Source organism: Raphanus sativus, unplaced genomic scaffold, assembly GCF_000801105.2.
Source record: "Raphanus sativus cultivar WK10039 unplaced genomic scaffold, ASM80110v3 Scaffold0773, whole genome shotgun sequence".
NCBI classification, from domain to species: Eukaryota; Viridiplantae; Streptophyta; class Magnoliopsida; order Brassicales; family Brassicaceae; genus Raphanus; species Raphanus sativus.
The window spans coordinates 12,430-30,639 of record NW_026616089.1 but is presented as its reverse complement, the minus strand read 5'-3'; the positions used below and the strand labels follow the sequence as shown (position 1 = coordinate 30,639).

General features: G+C 36.4%; 5 protein-coding genes across 5 annotated transcripts; all 5 read right to left on the bottom strand.

Annotated features, from left to right (window-relative positions):
• Window positions 1-230: 230 nt before the first annotated feature.
• LOC108844636 (glycine-rich protein A3) lies at window positions 231-1,338 on the bottom strand (the record flags this gene model as incomplete). The annotated part of the gene is given in 2 exon segments (XM_056997697.1): window positions 231-548; window positions 1,090-1,338. A coding segment is annotated over 1 exon segment (283 nt), but the record flags the coding sequence as incomplete, so codon positions are not given.
• A 2,364-nt stretch (window positions 1,339-3,702) lies between these two features.
• On the bottom strand, window positions 3,703-5,614 carry LOC130503022 (chromo domain-containing protein LHP1-like). Its single transcript, XM_056997699.1, has 6 exons — window positions 5,227-5,614; window positions 4,968-4,993; window positions 4,786-4,872; window positions 4,243-4,695; window positions 4,102-4,162; window positions 3,703-4,012 (listed from the first exon to the last, which is right to left on the bottom strand). The coding sequence occupies exons 1-6, from the start codon at window positions 5,470-5,472 to the stop codon at window positions 3,965-3,967; spliced, it is 921 nt and encodes a 306-aa protein (XP_056853679.1). The 5' UTR covers window positions 5,473-5,614; the 3' UTR covers window positions 3,703-3,964.
• Window positions 5,615-7,331: 1,717 nt separating this feature from the next.
• Window positions 7,332-10,288, bottom strand: LOC130503021 (AAA-ATPase At5g17760-like). The gene is made up of 2 exons (XM_056997698.1): window positions 9,197-10,288; window positions 7,332-8,876 (listed from the first exon to the last, which is right to left on the bottom strand). The coding sequence occupies exons 1-2, from the start codon at window positions 10,271-10,273 to the stop codon at window positions 8,358-8,360; spliced, it is 1,596 nt and encodes a 531-aa protein (XP_056853678.1). The 5' UTR covers window positions 10,274-10,288; the 3' UTR covers window positions 7,332-8,357.
• Window positions 10,289-12,503: 2,215 nt separating this feature from the next.
• On the bottom strand, window positions 12,504-14,885 carry LOC130503027 (NADH--cytochrome b5 reductase 1-like). Its single transcript, XM_056997704.1, has 10 exons — window positions 14,757-14,885; window positions 14,533-14,656; window positions 14,166-14,307; window positions 13,860-13,950; window positions 13,675-13,752; window positions 13,506-13,586; window positions 13,319-13,408; window positions 13,154-13,219; window positions 12,953-13,039; window positions 12,504-12,745 (listed from the first exon to the last, which is right to left on the bottom strand). The coding sequence occupies exons 2-10, from the start codon at window positions 14,648-14,650 to the stop codon at window positions 12,653-12,655; spliced, it is 846 nt and encodes a 281-aa protein (XP_056853684.1). The 5' UTR covers window positions 14,651-14,656; window positions 14,757-14,885; the 3' UTR covers window positions 12,504-12,652.
• A 38-nt stretch (window positions 14,886-14,923) lies between these two features.
• Window positions 14,924-17,776, bottom strand: LOC130503026 (zinc finger protein VAR3, chloroplastic-like). The gene is made up of 5 exons (XM_056997703.1): window positions 17,273-17,776; window positions 17,051-17,177; window positions 16,655-16,935; window positions 16,316-16,414; window positions 14,924-16,225 (listed from the first exon to the last, which is right to left on the bottom strand). Exons 1-5 carry the CDS (start codon window positions 17,707-17,709, stop codon window positions 14,983-14,985), a joined length of 2,187 nt encoding a protein of 728 aa, XP_056853683.1. The 5' UTR covers window positions 17,710-17,776; the 3' UTR covers window positions 14,924-14,982.
• Window positions 17,777-18,210: the final 434 nt, after the last annotated feature.

Genomic DNA, 18,210 nt, shown 5'->3' with positions numbered 1-18,210 from the left:
AATATAATGTCTCATTTATAACATCCAAATGTAGATACAATAAAAATACAAATTTATATCAAATAAATTTAGATTGTTTCGAAAAATTATCCCGCGGTTTGAAACCGCGGGTCAAAATCTAGTTTGCACTTAAAATGCTAATAATTGTGGAATCATTTTATAAAAAAAAAAAACAGAATACAGAAAGACATTGGTAGGAGAAAGAAAATAAATGTTGAGATTGAAATTACCAGAGTGAGATGAACCGGGATAACCGTGAGGTGGATAACCAGCTGGAGGGTAACCAGCAGGAGGGTAACCAGCTGGAGGGTAACCGGCTGGAGGGTAACCAGCGTGTGGAGGATAAGCAGCTGGTGGATAGCCATGAGGAGGAGGGGGAGGAGGGTATGGATAAGGAGCTCCGTGATGACCATAACCATGATGACCGTGAGGTGGGTAGTGTCCGGCTGCAAATCCAGCTAAGTGGTGAAAGATTCCTTTGTCATTGTGATTATTATTCTGATCCTCTCCCATTTTTTCTCGAACTTTGATCTCAAAGTAATCAAACACTGCAAAGAAAAAACACCTTTTGTCATAAGATTGTGAACGAAAAATAAATATTTTATTGGATCAGGTCCGTGAAACAATCAGTTGTATTGTGAAAAGAAGAAAACAAGTTAACCTAGTTTTTATTTGTTGATGTTGGTGTCTAGTCCTAATTTCAAAGCTAGTGTCAGTTTAAAAAAAAAGCAATTAGCTTCAAAAGAAAAAAAAAATCAAGACTCCAATCGATATCAACATGCATGCATAACCAAGATCGGTTCTCATCTCCTCACATACATATTCATCTCGGACAAAGAAAAAGAATGAAGATTCGTTTGGGACACTAGAGGTTCAAATACTAACACTGGTTTCTAGGGTTTCAAAAACCAAAACACCATTAGCAATCTACTTCAATATCTGTTTTCGAGATTTGTTACTTTCGGATTCGAAGAAATATATATACAAGGACATAAAGAAAGTATATTTGAATGTTAATTAGCATAAAAATTGTCTTCTAACACGTAAAAGCCAGAAAAAAAGACTTCCAAAAATTGAAGATAAACGTACCAAGAAGCTTAAGAGATTTCTGATCCTCGAGGATTTGTCCAGAGACGAATGAAGAGATTTGATTTGATTTTGAAATTTCTCAGAGTGCGATTTCTAATCGAAATATCACGACGTGTGTCGGCTGCATTTTATTGAAACAGAGGAAACGTCTGCCTGATCGAGCCGTAGTTTTCACGCCACGCGGTTCCTTTTAATATATTTGGTTTTATCTCTGTTCCCCCCCCCAAGTCTTCAAGATAACATATGTTAATTACGTAACCATCATGTGCCTTTTTTATTATTGTTTTCTTTTCTCAACCAATAAGAAATATTTAGAACCTTACACATGAAGAAAGAAAAGTTTTTATAACCCAGTATCCGACCACTAAGCGTGATCCTACCGGGTTTATGCCCATGCCATTACAGGATTTTTAAGCGTCCACTCAAGGGCTCTTGGTTACGCAAAGTGGTCTGGGGGGCGAGAGGAGCCCGGATAAATCCTCTCGTGGCCAACGCGGATCGAACCTAGGGCGGGCACTCCAGCCGGAGTTCCTTTACCACTAGGCCAACGCGCGCTGGTTAAGAAAGAAAAGTTGGATAAGCTTTCTTCCTAGATGTTGGAAAATATTACGATAGCATCTTATTGTAGACTCTTTCTAGTCAATCTTAACACACATAATATAATAAGTGACAGGTTTCATCTATCCCCTTTGTCAAAGCTGCCATCTCAATCTACAAAAAAATTCAAGTCTTGTACTTAACATGTGGACGGTTCACAAGGTTTGCATATCCTCATTTGTCAAGGTTTGATGACTTGTGGGCTCTGTGCCTAAGCAACACATGATAGAGGTTGGTGATTACGACGATTACTACATGTATTTGATGTGAGACCAAAAAAGTTTGGAAACAAATTAGAATCCATAGTTACTTGTAAAGTTTTGGACACATGTACTCACTTTTCAGTAAACCTCTGATTACACAATAGATAAAAGTGGATATTGATAGAACCAATCTTTAATCATACTATCTCCAAAAGAAAAGAAACGAAGAACAAAAAGATGAGGTTTATTGAAGATTCTCCACTTTTTTCAAACTGATCGCAGAGTAATCAAACATTGTAAACAAGAAAACACCTTTTGGCATTAGATTGTGAAGAAAAATTATTGCAGCAGCTACATGTGATGATTAGTTTTGTTGTAAAAAAATTATTGCAGCAGCTACATGTGATGATTAGTTTTGATGATTCTCGCAGATCGACCAGAGATGAAGGAAGAGATTTGATTTGATTTTTGAAATTTCTATCAGAGTAAGATGCCAATATCTAATCGAAGAAGATCACGATAATTAGCCGGCCATATTTTTTTGTGCCACGGGGCAAAAAGTTCTTCAAGATAAGATACTACTAAAAGTTAGGGCCGATATTTTATCCATTAAATTTGACCCGATTCATTATTTGCTTCAATTCGATCCAAAATATTTGAATATCCATAAATAAAATAAATATTAATATCTATTTTAAAATGAAACAAATAATAAATACTAAAAAGTTAAAGACGGTCTTTTCCGACTTTTATACAAATAGATGTATTTCAACGATTCAATATAAAGATTTAAATGTATAATATTATATACTTATTATTTAACATATATTTTATTAAATTTTATTTTATAAGTTACTTATAAAATATTAAATTAAAAAAATTAATAAAATCTTTATACAAAACTATAATTTCTCTAAAACATTTGTTTTATAACAAAAATTATTAATTTTAAAAATTTATAGAACACATAGTTTCATTAAATTTTACTTTATATTTTTATTATGTAAAAAATATTTCTAAGAAAAACAGATAGATATTATTTTTTTAGATTTACTTTTGTTGAACAAGATAGATGAAGTATCGAAACTAGAACGATTTTAACTAATAATTAATTAAATTTAATTAAAATAACCAATTTTAACTGAAAATACTTGATTTTAACCGAATTGTTTTGAAATTAAAAAATAAAAATTAACCGATGACCGAGTAGAATGTAATTCGATTAATTTCTAAATTATTTTTTGAAATTTTGGTCAACAAAAAACCAAAATTTGGTTTGGTTTGGTTTTTGAAAAACCAAAATTGCAGGCCTAAAAATACTATGGTAGCATCTGAGTCTAACTCTTTCTAGCCAAACTTAACAAACAATATTATACATTACATGTTTCTACTATCCCCTCAGTCAAAGCTACCTTTCAATCTACAAAAGTACTGTTTGTTTGCTTGGGTATCACTACGCGATTTGCAACCAGTCACATGCACATGCGGACATTTCAGAAAATCAATTCCATTTTATTAATCCTCACTTAACAATTGGGAATATCTTTTATAATCTACAAGGTTTGCATTGTATATATATGTCCTCACTTGTCAAGGTTTGAGTTTCTTTACATTTTCAATAAGTTAAAATTCTGTGAGGTACACGTTTGCCTCGTAACATTTAAAGGCATGTTACAAGAGCATGTTGCCTCATCCTCACCATGGTACTCTTATGAATTATGAGAGTACTCGCAATGCATACTAGGATTTAGATAAAGCAGGGGTTCTGAAAAGAAGACTATATGAAACTGATTTTCTTGCACAAAGAGCAATCAAATACCAAGAGGATGGAAATCAACTTTGACAACATCAACGAGACATGAAATTAAATTTTTTGAACAAGCTAGTTTAACAAAGTTCTCGATTAGAAGAAATGTATAAAGTCCAAGAGACAAGATTTGCTATAACAGAAAGTGAACTCATAAACAAACCCGAGGAGATGAGAAACAAATCTCAAACCTCACGGATTAACAACTTGCCACTAAATCCACTCTGCACATCTAATCTTGTTCTACCTACAAGCACTCACATTTTCCTTAGTTTTCCTGCCTGTAAGTGATATGTCGCTCATAGAAATCAAGTAGCTGGAGTTAAAAAAAAAACACAAATAAGTTAGAATCTTCAAGATAGTAAAATGCATAAGAAAAGCTCTTGAAAAAAAAAACAATCTTACCAGATGATGATGATGAGCCCTGAGAAACTTGTTGTCAACCGTTACTTCCTCCCCATCAGACCTATAAGTAGTACAAAGCCAAAATAAGTTCACAAAGAATATAAACTCAAAAACTGACCAAAGTGCAAAGAGAGAACAAACCTCAGCGCCGAGAAAGTTACCAACGATTCTTGTCCATTGTTTGTTATAGAATTAGAAACCTCCACTGGCTTGAGGATCCTCACGATGTCCAAGTCTGGTGTCTCGTTCTGATCGGTAGCTATTGTTATCTGGTTGTTAGTTGTGATGGTTTCATCTGGTATGTATCTTTCCGTAGCAGACTTCCTCCTCTTAGCACCTCCGACACAACCCTCCTTATTCTTACGCGTAACCCTGAGAAGGCCGTTTGGTCTTGCATTGCCACCCTCAGAACCAATGCCTTCTCCTCCCTCCTGAGAACTCCCCGCACCGTTACTGTTAACGACTGCTCCTCTTAACTCGTTGAGTGTCGGATCATGTTCTTTCTCCTTTCCAATCAAACCTTGCTCCTTCTTCTTGTTCTTGTTCTTCAACTGAGAATTAGAACCTACATGCTTGCCCTTCCGCTTCCTCGAACTTTGAAAACAAGAAAGCATACATTAACAAAAGGAGATCCACTAGAAAAAAAAAGTTTCACATGAAGTGCTACATTAGATGCATCATTACCGTTTTTCAAATGCATCTACAGAAGCAGAAATAGACTCCAGATTCTCTATAGGCTCCCAGGTGTTATGTCTTTCCGCCCACCCACACCTTTTTAAAACAGAGTTTACAACTTGTGTCAGTGTAAGAAAAAACACATATGCTTTATCAAGAATGAAAACAGAGTATGATTAGAAAAAACTCACCATTTGATCAGATACTGCACCTTACCCTACAATCAATCAAAACCATAAATATTAAAGCGTCAGAACCAGTAATCAATACACACAATCAATCAAACACGAGAAACAGACACAAGAAAGATATTAAAACATTATATAAAAAAAAAGATATCAAAACATTAAAAGCGGACAATACATGTAGAAGCGAAGACGTTAACTGCATGAAAATACTTTAAGCAAAAAAAAAAAAACTGCATGAAGATACTAATCAAAAGGAGCTTACTTTGTGAACTCGCTTACTACGGATAGCTTCCACTGTGTAGAACTTTTCTTCTTCTTCTTTGCCTTCTTCTTCTTCTTCTTCTCCTTCTTCCACATCCTCTGTACGCCTATCATCACCTGTCTCGCGAAGAATTGTCTCTCCACTTTCACCACCGTCACCACTTCCTCCGACATTTTCCACCGCCGTATCCGCCTCACCAGCGTTGTTCAACAAATTGGTATCGTTCTTAACACCTGCCCCTGTCATGTTTTTTGAGTTATTCGAGTCCAAAGGCTTATCTGTGTCCTCTATTTATCCTTGTGCTTGTCCAATGAATCTGTAGGAAGAATTAGAAGAGAGAAATATTTAAACTTTCCCTATTACTTAGGCTTATTTTGGACAAGTTTGTGGGAATAAGACTTGACCTGTGACCCTCAAGACTGGAGGGGAGACCAGTTGTCATCTTTTTTTTAAAGATATCACAATTAAAAAAAAACAGCACATTTTAAAAATTAAATAGAAGTATTAATTTTGTAATATTAAGAAAATGGACAAAATATGGTCAATGTAATTTTTTTCTTTCTCCCAAATTAAAATATAGTTTTTTTTAGTAATATAGAAATCTAGACCAGCCATCCTCGACAAAATTAAAATAGAAACACAGACCAGCAATATATAAATTACAATTGAACAGAAAAGAAAAGAAAATCAGAAAACGATGGAGAAAATGTAAAAGTTAAGGAAATAAAAAAAATTATAAAATAAAAATAAAAATAAATTATATAATTGAAAGAAAAAAGGCGAAATTGCACCATCATGCTTTGAATTTTTTGAACTATGAACGGTTGTTTTTTTCTTTCTTTTTTTCCACTAATGAACTTTTATTAGAATTAATGAATGTAATCATTGGTTAACCAATGTGAGATGACACAAGATGAACCACTAATTTGTACATGCAAAAGTTTTATGCAGGAATATGTAAACCTGACACATACCTTTGCGTGGGTTTATGATGAATGTTTGGCTCGAGATATATAAATGAATGTTGAAGTCATGGAAATATTTCAAACAAAGATTGAAGTATATTCTTTTCTTTTCTTTTCTCTTTTCTTCATTTCATTTTCATGTCTCATATTAATATATTGTTACAAAAATGTTTCATAATATATACATTACCAAAAGGCACATTGCAAAAAGTCATGTCTGTTCATTTACGAAGGCAAAAAATTAAATTTTCATAAATATCAGTTTGAATAATAGAATAGTTTTTTGTTGTAAAAAAATGGTATACTACCAAATCATTAGTACAAAGGCTAGATAATAATTGCACCCATAGTTTTCAAAATACAATGATTTGTATTGACTAATGTTCTATAGCTTTGTTTAAGCGGCACCTCGGAAATTATAATGTTTATCTTTTAAACCGTCTAAAAATTATAATAATAAATAAACATATGATAATATATTATGTTAAATTTTGTAATTGATATTTATAGTATAAAATCTTATGAAAATAAAATAAAATAAAAATTAATAAATTATAATATCTAATGATATATATTTAACTTATTGATATAATCAGTAAACGCGTAAAAGCTGTCATAACGCGTAAAAACTGTCATAACGCGTATACACTTTTTTAGATATCCTTTTTTCTCTTTGAACACCAAAAAAAGATATTAAACTAAAAGTTCAATGGACTTAAACAATTACAGTCGGATATATGCTCAACGACAAAACGAGAAAAAAATCTAAAACATAATAATCTTGACCGCCCCAAATCTAAATATTCGAAAAAAATCTAAAACATAATAACCTTGACCACCCCAAATCTAAATATTCTAAATTGTAGTTATTGAATTGTCTTCAGAATCGGTTCTGAAATATTGAGAGATGTAGATAATTTAGTGAAAAATTTAATTAATTTTTTCAAAACAAATTTCAATACTTCTGTCTATGTAACTTTTTTCAAAGAAAAATTGTGGGGGTAAGAACAAATGTTTCATTTGGCTTTGCTTAGAGAACCGGCCCTCGACTTGTCTTGAACTTTATTGCTCCTAATCTGATAAATACAGCCAGTTATATCAACAGAGAATTCTATGCATGTCTCTAATTTCCAAGATGAATAGTGAACAGTGAAAAAATGATTGTAGGAGATCTTGTTCTATTTTCTCTCAACTCTGTAGAAATTATAGAGCGAAACAGTAACAATCACAATAATTTATCTTAACTGGACCACTCTCTCGCTCACACGCTCAAAACTGCTTTGTCTTGATTGTCTTTCATTCAAGATGAAGACGCTTCTGCTGCTTATTCTTTTGTGCTTCCTTGTGACTTCTCCTACAGCTTCACGGGGCTTTTCAGGTCCAGCTGATACTTTCACCATTAACATACATAGAAGCCTTTCTCCTAGCAAGAAACCTTTCATGTATTCTTCAAGTACTTAGTGGTGGAGCCAGCCAAAAGAATCACCATAGGCAATGTAAAGTTTCAACATAAAATCGTGGGGGCACTAAAAAGAATTTTAACAATTAATCATAAAATTTTCAAAAATCAGTGTCTTTAAGGACATGATTATCGGTAAAAACGTTTTTGGAGTTTTTAAATTTTATTTTTTCTTTATCTAAAAAATAGGAAAAAATAAATCAATCGTGGACCGTCACGTGTTAGTGGAGCACACAAACAGTATAAAAACTCATGTGAAACATTTCTTATTTAGCGACAATTTAGAACATTTTTTGCAAAAAAGTGATGGGACTCACGCCTAAGAACCGTCCCCCACCACCGATAATGTTGCACTGTTAAAAACTTTTAATTTCACATGTCACTCTAAATACATCTAGTTCCACTTGTCTCTATCTTACTAATTAATTCAATTGTTTTATTTAAACTAAAAAATTATTTATATTTACTATTATTATTATTTTTTAAAAGCCTCCTTTTAATCCATATTGTTGCTCTTATTGCACCCAATAATTGTTTTTTCATTTAAATTTTTTTATCAATTTCTTTCGACATAATTGAACTTTGTCCATCCAAATGTAATAGACAAACAGATTTACTTACCTTCTCTACTCAAATCATGGTAAGCCTATTTCTCTCATTATCTTATGTGAACTAATACTGGACCATAGAATTTTGTGGCACACGTCTTAGGTCCAAAACAGAACAAGTTTCTTGATTCTTTTGCTGCTCTTCCTGGGAGAACCCTCGGTATCACGCCTTAATCTTTTCTCATGATCCTCATCCATCTCCACTCTACTCTCCTTCTTGTTCTTCATAACCTGACTCGATTCATCAGACTTAAACCTCATCTCCTCCAAAGCATTCACCAAACCCTCAAGCGCCACATCAGCATCCTCGCTTTTCATCAGCTCTTCTGCTACCTGTGCCGGTGTAATTACTTCACCGTCCATCAAACGCTCGATCTCCGAGTAAAGACGGTGTGGCATTGTGGTGTCGCTCAAGCCCAAGTAGTTAGAGGCCAAGGTCTTGAATCCTTGAAAAGTGCAATGTCCCATATATATGTGCATGTCCATACGACCCGGACGTAGCAATGTCGGGTCAAGCTTATCTTTATGGTTCGTCGTGAATATTATAATCTGCTCGTCTCCACAGCTTGACCATAATCCGTCTATGAAATTCAGCAGCCCTGATAACGTCAAAGGTGGCTAAACACAAGAAAAATGTTATTGAAAAATGTCATTTAAATATTATTTACGTTCAACTGAATTCTTTCAAATGCCACTACCACGGAATCCACAAGAAATTGAATAACATATATATCTAATAGAACTATAAGAAAAATCACTAAATTGAATTATAAGAAACTAAAGATATTTGGGAAAATTTGATTAAAATATATAATTCGATAATACAAACATTTTGAAAAACTGAAAAAAAAAATTGGTACTTTGGTTAATTTTACAATCTTATTAACAAAATCACTAATAGTATTAAATCTAAAACATTCATATAAGCAGAACCAAACCTGAGAGTCGCCAGGGTTCTTGCCTTCACCAGGCTGTTGTTGCTCCAACCTGTTGGGAAAATCAACCGCACAATCGATATCTTCTATAACAAGAATCGACCGGTTACGTGTAGCGAGTAAGAGCCTCCTTAGATCAGAGTCACGCATCACACTCGCTAGCTGAAGATCATAGACATCAAACTTGAGGTAATTAGCCATAGCCGCAACCAGACTAGACTTCCCTGTTCCTGGTGGTCCGTACAACAAGTAACCCCTCTTCCAAGCTTTCCCAACTTTCTTGTAATAATCTTTCCTTCTAATGAACCGATCAAGATCCTCCATGACGTCACGCTTGAGCTCATCTTCCATAGCTATTGTTTTGAAAGTCGAAGGATGCTCGAGGATGACTGAATCCCATCGGAGACTGTTGAGAGAATGCAGCATCAAGATTCTCCTCTCGTCTCTAATCTCTTTAGCTTTACTCTCTATATGAGGGACGTAAGAGTTTAAGATCAAGTCTTTGTGTTTCTTGTCGAAACTCAGCTCGAAGTACTCGCTTCCACGGTCGTCATCGCCTTTCTTGTCTCCTCGGTCTGTGACAAACCTCCATTTCAGCTCGACGTCTTGGTACACATCGTTGACGGTTTCTCCGTCGCTGAGGTACAAGTTGGCATGTTTGTCTCTATGGCCTTTGCTGATTCTGAGCCTGGCTGCGTCTGGACTGATCTTGGTTGAGAGATAAGTCTGAGCGGCTCGGTAGATGTCGTTGTGCATGCCCATGTTGTCGTCGTCGATGGTTAGAGTCAAAGTTGTTGAATTAGAGCTGAAGAAGAGAGACCGGAGAGATGAGTAAATGAGATCTTGGACAGGGCCTGGGATAAGCTGGTGAGCCATTGATCGTATCATCATCATGTAACCTGCCAGTGATGCGTAAGCTGTGAAGAATGATGTAGGTGATGGAAGATCCTTGGAGAAAAACATCGTATCTCTCTGTTTGTTTCTTGAAGATGGAGAGAGTGAAAATGAGATGTGAAAGAGATATACAAAGAAGGAGAGAAGCTTAAAGAAGAAGGTTACACTTAACACTAAATATATCATTGTCTTTATTCAATGGATGCGCATGTGATTTATTAGAAATTTTGAGAATGAAAAAAAGAAAAGTGAAATAAGATAAGGTCGAGAGATGAAGACAAAATGAACACTTGGAAAATTTCCACGAAGAGCATGTCCATTTTTTAACTCATATTCATCGTAAAGTAGAAAGAGGATACAATAAACTCTTGGAAAGTTTCCACGTCCCTTTCCATGAAGAGGATGTCCATTTATTTACCATTTTTAACTCATATGCATCATATTATGTAGACTCGAACAAGATTAATGTTTTTATTGGTCAAGATTTGAAATCGAATTTTAATTTTATTCAGATGATGATTCAAAACGATCTTTTTTTAATCAAAAAGAAAGATATTTAGGAATATCTCATTTGTTTGGATTCAATCCTCTGCTTTTCTTCTTCTCTTCCTCTGTTTTGTGCCTTACTCGAGCTTCGAACCGGTAGCGTTTCACATTACTGTGCCTTCGCTTACCAGACGAGCTACAAGAGGAAGGCAACGATCTTTATTTTTGTCCTCAGGTTATTCAACTTTTCTACAATAAAATTACGAATCGACATGAAAGACAAATATGAAATATGATATAGATGGTGTAGAAATATTGATCAACCATTATATCTGTGATGTTTTCACATGGATACAAGTTCTAGTCATGAACAATTTTTTTTTTCATGAACAATATTTAGTTATGTTGGAAACGTTATTGCTTGAAAGAAAATAAAAAAACGAATAGCATGCATCATACAAGATGACGACATACTAAAAGTGTACTTTCATCTCCAAACTGACATGGAAACGAATACGATACATATCGTGTAGAAATACTCCCATTAATTAACCATTAGGCAAGTGACGTTTTTACATGGATACAAGTTCTAGTCATGAACACTAGTATTTAATTATGTTGGAAACGTTATTGGTTGATAGCAAAAAAAGAATGTAATGATGATGCAACCAACTTTACGGTGATTAATTTATGCAGGCGGCTATACATTTGTCGGCTTTGCTTAGTTTGTTGAGGTGGAAGATCACTCGTAAAATACGTACTTACGTAAAGAGAAAAGACTAATCAAGTTGATTTTCTGAAACTCGATTACCAAAAAAAAAAAACATAACCTATTTTTTTTCGTCTTTTGAGCCGTTTCTAGTCTACAAGAATAAAATCTATAACGCTGATACGTTTGTCTTAGGTAACAACATTGAAGGCTTTACAAAATAAAAAAAAAACATTGAAGGCTTTAGTTGAAGGCGCACAAGTTTGGATTTACATACAGTCACTGTTGATGGTCGGAATCTAAACCTTTTAACATTAGCATATATGCAGACTGCAGTATATGATATTTGATGATTGACCATAAAATGCCAAATAGCAAAAAGATTCCCTATATTGTCACGACTCCCGACGTGGTGGAAGAGTTGCGTGTTGTATAATTATTCTACTTGTGACAAAAAAAGGTATAATAATTCTACTAGTAAAGAAAAATTTAGAGAATGAGGTACGTGTCAGATCAATAGATCATTGTAGCATTTGATTCATTACCAAGAAAAGGAAAAGTTAAGTGTACTATGAGTCATGATTCATCCTTATGTTTTGGACCGTGGCCTACTTTTGAATTAGAACAAGGCTTAAAAGTTATTGAAACCACGCAGGCTCTCCATATCAAAACAATTCTTTTATTTTTAAATCACCAATAACAAAGCATTATTAACCTAATATGAATACTAAAGCAACTTTGGTCAAAAAAAAAAACTAAAGCAACTTTTACGTCGTTATTAGTCAAATAACATCTTTAATCTCTACGGCGGGAAACAAACTAGAAGGTAAATGTTTATGTATGATCAATTGAGTTGCTTTAAAAACTCTGCCAACTTAAAAAAAAGTAATATACTAACTTAATTTTTTATATAATTCAACTAAAAAAACTTTCGAAAAGAACAAGCCGACTAACCGAAATGTATATTTTGTAAGTCTGTAAACATGTTATATCAATCCACCAAGAATCAAATTCAATCACCCTTTTATAGGTAATGCTTTTAAAGTGACTCATGATTGTATCGTAAGTAGGCCAGTCGGTCACATTGCTTACAACATCATACCAAACACAAATTAGGTACGTCTTGTGGATGTCACTATCAAATCTTTTTATGATACCAAACCAAACCGGTAAAAACCACATGCCTAACCGGAACTTCCTATTGGATAATAACACAACGAATGGACAAGGGGCTTTTATGAAACGTCCAACAGAAACACAACTCTCACTCAATAAAGACACAAGTCTCAGTTGGGATTGTAACACAAGTTATTGATCAGATTAAATGAGTTTTTAAAAATGACTCCAAGCCAATAAAGCAGAGGTTAAGATCAGAACTGGAACTGCATCTCTGGAGAGTAACCAAGAGCTTCAAGGTTTGCTGCCATGGCCTTGTTCATTGGCGGTGGTCCACATCTTAGGATCTGTAATTCAAACATAAACCGTAAAAAAAAAAAAAGATTAAAAACACCACTGAAAAACCCTATCTTACTCACTCAAAACTACATCTTGTCAAATGGGTTATGCTTCAAACCCTTACAGAATTGATCCGAGGTTTTTGATTTACAAACAGTGAGTAGATGATCAATCTGAGTATGTTCAAGATCAAATAACAGAGGAAGGTTTTTGACCTGAATATCGGATGCTGGTGCAGGGCAATGAGCCTGGATCATTTCCTTGGTTACAAATCCAACACCACCATCCCATACTTCCGGAGGCTACTCACATTGCCACAGAGGGGTATATACCAAAGCACCAAGAGAATAAAGGTATCAGAAAGAGTTTTTTTTACTTGAGAGGAACGCCAAAAACATTTGGATTTTGTGGCTAACCTGGTTCAAAACATAGTAGATTTTGAATTGATCTGGATAATTGGCGGTAAGACTGTCCAACTCTTCCTAAGAAAAAAAAGAAGTATTAATAATATTCAGAGTTTGAAGAAACGCAGTGCTTTCTGAGACTCATAAGAATCAAGCAGGTGAGGAGACATTTTTCACCTTTAAGAGAATGTCTTCGTACGTGACATTAGCATAAATGAGGTGGACCTTTGTCTTGTCTGTTGGGTTTTCAAGTATCGCTCTTGCAACCTTTCACAAATGCGAATCAAAAACAAGTTTTTTTTTTAACATATACATTGACTGACTTATCAAACGATATAAGATGCAAAAATGTGGGCAGACATACTTGGAACATAGGAGTGATGCCTGAACCTCCAGCAAGCATTCCAAAAGCCCTAAACTGACCTGGCTGATACTTGAACCTTCCCTGGCAAGTCAAAAAAAAAGTAACAAACCAACAAACAAAAGCTTTGAGATTCAGAAGAAGTATTGTAAGCAAGCAAATAAAAGAGTACCTTTGGACCCTTAACAGCAAGATGGTCTCCAACACGCATCTCCCTGAAATGATGAGACATCCTTCCTTGCGGATACATCTACTTTGCCAAGGGGAATAATTTCCAGCAATTTTTAGTTGAAATTAGTGAGAATAATATGAAAAAAAAGAGAGTCAAGTGAAGCTGAGAGAGTAAAGCATATACACCTTGATAACAAGTTCAAAACGTCCAAGGTCAGAATCTAAGGTTGTCGGAGTGTAAGGCTTAATAACATCCTCTCCTTGAGCATCCTTTCCCCTGTGGATAAAAATTCATTATATATTTCATCAAAGCTCTGTAAAATGGATTTCGAAACACAGAAACCAAACCTAAAGTGTTTACAAAATGAGTATTATTTTCACAGCCATTTCAGATAGGTTATAGTATTTATCTGGCAAACCCCACAGGAAGATTGAATTTTGGTATGAAAGTTTCGGGGAGAGAATGAGACTAAAGAAGTATGAAGACCGAACCTGCAACTGATGTGTTGACCAATGGGAAGACCCAAGACAGAGGTAGGAGTTGGAAGCTCGAAAACGAACTTAGCGACATTGTGGCTAAGTTGCTGCTTCTTAACAAGCTTAAACTCCTTGAAATTCTCTGGATCCAAACACCCTACAAAATTCACAAGCTTTTTAATAAATCATTCAAGTATTATATATCAAAAAGGATCACTCTTTCATTTGCTGCGACCTTCTAAACCGATTGAATTCGACACAAATTTACTTAATTTCATACATACTTTGTAAGAGAATGAATAATCAGTCACTAAGCTACGCATTGTGGGACCTTGGAACACAGAGAGATAAGAATCGAAAGGTTGTGACTTTAGGATCGAACCTCTGCGTTTCTTGGAGGAGGACAGATAGTAAGCAGCACCGGCACCGACGGCAACGAGAGCCACGAAGGCACCCAAGAGAATCTGAGGATCTAGTGTTCTGAGAAACTCGGTATCCATGGCTCTCTTATAAACCAAAATGCAAATGAAATGAATAAAATAATCACAAATAGCTCAACGAGAATATATAAAGGAAGAAGAAGTGGCGAATAAGTAGCAGATTCACTTCTTGTCCGAGTAGTCTCTTTCCCTTGTTGTCTATGGTATGAGAGATCTGGTAGACCTAACTTTTAAACCCAACACGTTATACTTGCCTTGTTTGCAATACTAAATATTCCATACAATAAAATAAAACAAATATGTAGGAAGTGGAACTCAAAAACAAAATGAGTATAGTACTAAGTATGTATATTACTCCAGCAAAAAATGTTATGCTACAAGTACAAGGTCATTTATGTATCCCCTCTACCGGCTGGATCAGAGTCTGTGACCGGAGGAGGAGGATTCCTCTGCTGGCGTTGAGAAGCTAAACGCCGTTCCAAAGGAGTCTTCCTCTTGCTGACAACAAACCTATTCACTCCTTTCCTCATTGGCATTATCGACGGGAAGTCTTCGTCCGGGATCTCACTCAGCTCTGATATGTTCTTGATCTCTGCCACTCGCTTAAACCATCTCTCCGCTTTAGCTTCCTCCGACATGTCCAGCAAGTCAGGCTCCTTCACTAACGAACCCTCCAGGCTCTTTCCGTTTCTCATCTTCCCTGCCACTGGTCCCGGATTGTTGCTTAAAGGTGGTTCTCTTGGCTCTTCTTGTACTACCTGAGAAGTGTTTTTTGGAGCTGGGACGGCTGGAATAGTATCAGCTGTTGTTGTTGTTGTTTCATTCGGCTGTTTGTGTTTGGCGAAATAGTCAGGTGGGAAAGGGACGAAAGGGACGAAGTCTGAGTCTTTTGTTTCGATGGAGACGCGTCTCTTGTTTGCTGGAGAAGTCAGTGTACGGTCTTTCTTCCTGCTCACCACAAACTGATTCTCTCCTTTTCGCACTGGCATTTTCTCAGGAGAAGTCTCTTCCTGTGGATCCGACACGCTGTGCAGTTCTGTGATCCTCTTTAACCATCTTGGAGATTTCTCCTCTGATTCGTTCTCATCTTTATCAGGTTCATCTGTCTCTTGACCAAAAGGACTTGCACTCGACTTGTCTGAGACATTGTCCATTTGGTTGTTGGAGGTCACTGTTTCCTCCTTATCATGCTTCTTGGCAAACATATCAGACGGTAGTGGCACGAACGGGACAAAATCAGAGTTAACCACCTGAGAAGATTCAAACCTCCTTGAAGCAAAAGAGGATGTAGAGCCAAGAATCTCATTCAGGCTCTTATTCGTTTTAGTTCCATCTGCCTCAACATTAGACAACCTTCTCTCGAGAGGTGTCTTTCTCGTGTTAACGACAAACCTGTTCACGCCTTTCCTCAAAGGCATAATCTCTGGAAAATCTTCATCTGTATCAACACTGTTTGCATCAGAACCACCCTGCGCTACTTTACTAAACCACCTCTGTGCTTTCTCTTCATTTTCCGCCAGTCTTCTCTCGATTTCAGGATCCTTTGAATGAGCGGAGTTGGCTGAGAAGTCCCCGGGTCGTTTGCAGTCGCATCTTATGCAGGCTATGTTCCTCCCATAGTTGTAGAAATCGCATCTGATGAATTAAACAAACTGTTAAACTCACTATTTGCGGTCGCATTAAGGATAAAGCAGCAGAGAGAACAAAAAAAAACTAGTTGCTTACTGGGGACACTCCCATTCACTACCAGTAAGCTGTCTCTTTGGTCTTGCTTCATCACACTGGAAGCATTTGACATTTCTCGCAAAGTTCAACCCACTGCACCTGTTGCAACAAGTTCCCTCACCATATGAAACAACAACAAGATGAAACAAAGACCGTTACAACATACCGACTTATAGCTCTACAAATACGATCTTTGGACCCCAGTAATAGTGTACAGTCAGAGACATATACCAATTCAAGCTCAGATCCTAAGAACATTCTTATATCTTCCCATAGAAGAATGGAAACCAACAAGAATCAAAAGGCTACTGAGAATCAAAGATATTCATTCATACGTACCTTGAGCAAATCCAGTCACCTCGTTTCATCTCAATCTTTTTCTGAAACGAACCGAGTGCTTGTCCATTTCCACCTGAGAACTGATTCTGCACTGCGCCATGACCATTAGACTCAGGAGTACCGAAGCTCATCTTTGCTATCTCACCCAAAAGCTTTCGAACCGACGACTCCACAATCTCTTGCTCATAGTCTTTGCTTCCCTCGGTAGACGCAAAATCCACAACACAACTCAAAAGAAGCCTCATCAAATCCACCGTACTCGCCTTATCCACATCCAGTATCTAATAGGCAACAATCCCAACATCAACACAAGGTTATATTATATCTAAGCTGCTAAGTCACTATCAAGTACTAAAAGAGTAACCTTTTTTTTTTGCCAGATAGAATAGAACTTACATTCCCAACGCCCTGACGACCACTTCTTAAATAAAGACTCATCCTTTTGAGTGAATCTGGACCAGTCCTGAACAAGAACGGCTTCACATTCTCCACCACCACTTCAACGTCTCTCCTCGAAACCATTCTAACAACAGTAACATCCATCAAAAAAAGAACTTGAATTAGAGAGAGAGAGACATCAATGACACACAACACACAATGGGGAAGAAACTAACTTACTCAAGTAACTCGGGTCGATCACGAGCTAAAGCTAAGCAGGCGAGAGCTGGAGGGACGAGTTCATCTGGAAAACCAGGAAAGTACTCGTTTTGAGATTCGGAAGTTAATCTAGACTCTGCGAAGTAACCAGCTTCGGAGAGAGATTGGAGTAGCTCTCCCCATTCGGGCAACCGGTGGTGATAAGAAGGAACGGAATCTGAGGAGGAGAGACGGACTACGTGAGTGTGGAACCGTCCGAGAGTTGCCGCGTGGATAAACGGCGGTGAAGACACTAGGCGGTGACGAGGAGAGCTCACGTAGGAGGAATGAGGAGACGGTAGGCGGTGGAGACGGCGGAGATTGGTTAAGCCGCGGCTGTTGGAGATGCCGCGGCTGAAGAGGAAGAGAGGCGGAGGACGAGGAGAAAAGAGAGAGAGGAATCTGGTGGAAGTGTTCATCGTCTCCGACGGTGTGGCCGTTCGCTTCGCTCCGGCGGAAGATAGAGAAAAAAAATATCAGAGTGGAAGTTTCAGGTTGGGCCTATTTGGGCTCGGATAGGGTTAATGGGCTTGTCATTATGAATGTTTGATTGCTATTAATCTTTTTATTTTTTATCATTGTGAAGATTTGATTAAGGTCATCCGACTTTTTTTTTTTTGACTTAAAAGGTCATCTGACTTCTGATGAGCTATTTGGACTGAACAGCATCACAATTTGTTGAAGCAAGCTGTGGCATGCATACTCTTGATGCTCGGTGTTTATTAATAACCACGATCAATAAAGAGACTCGTCAATAAATGTGGAATCGTCTAGTTGGAATCCAACGGCTACAATCATTTTCATAAATGTTATAGAGAAACATTGTCAGCTTAACTCGTTTATATACCACTTATCGTTTTAGATATACGCACCGGATTCAAAAAATATTTAATTTTTCTTTATTTCTAAAATACACATAT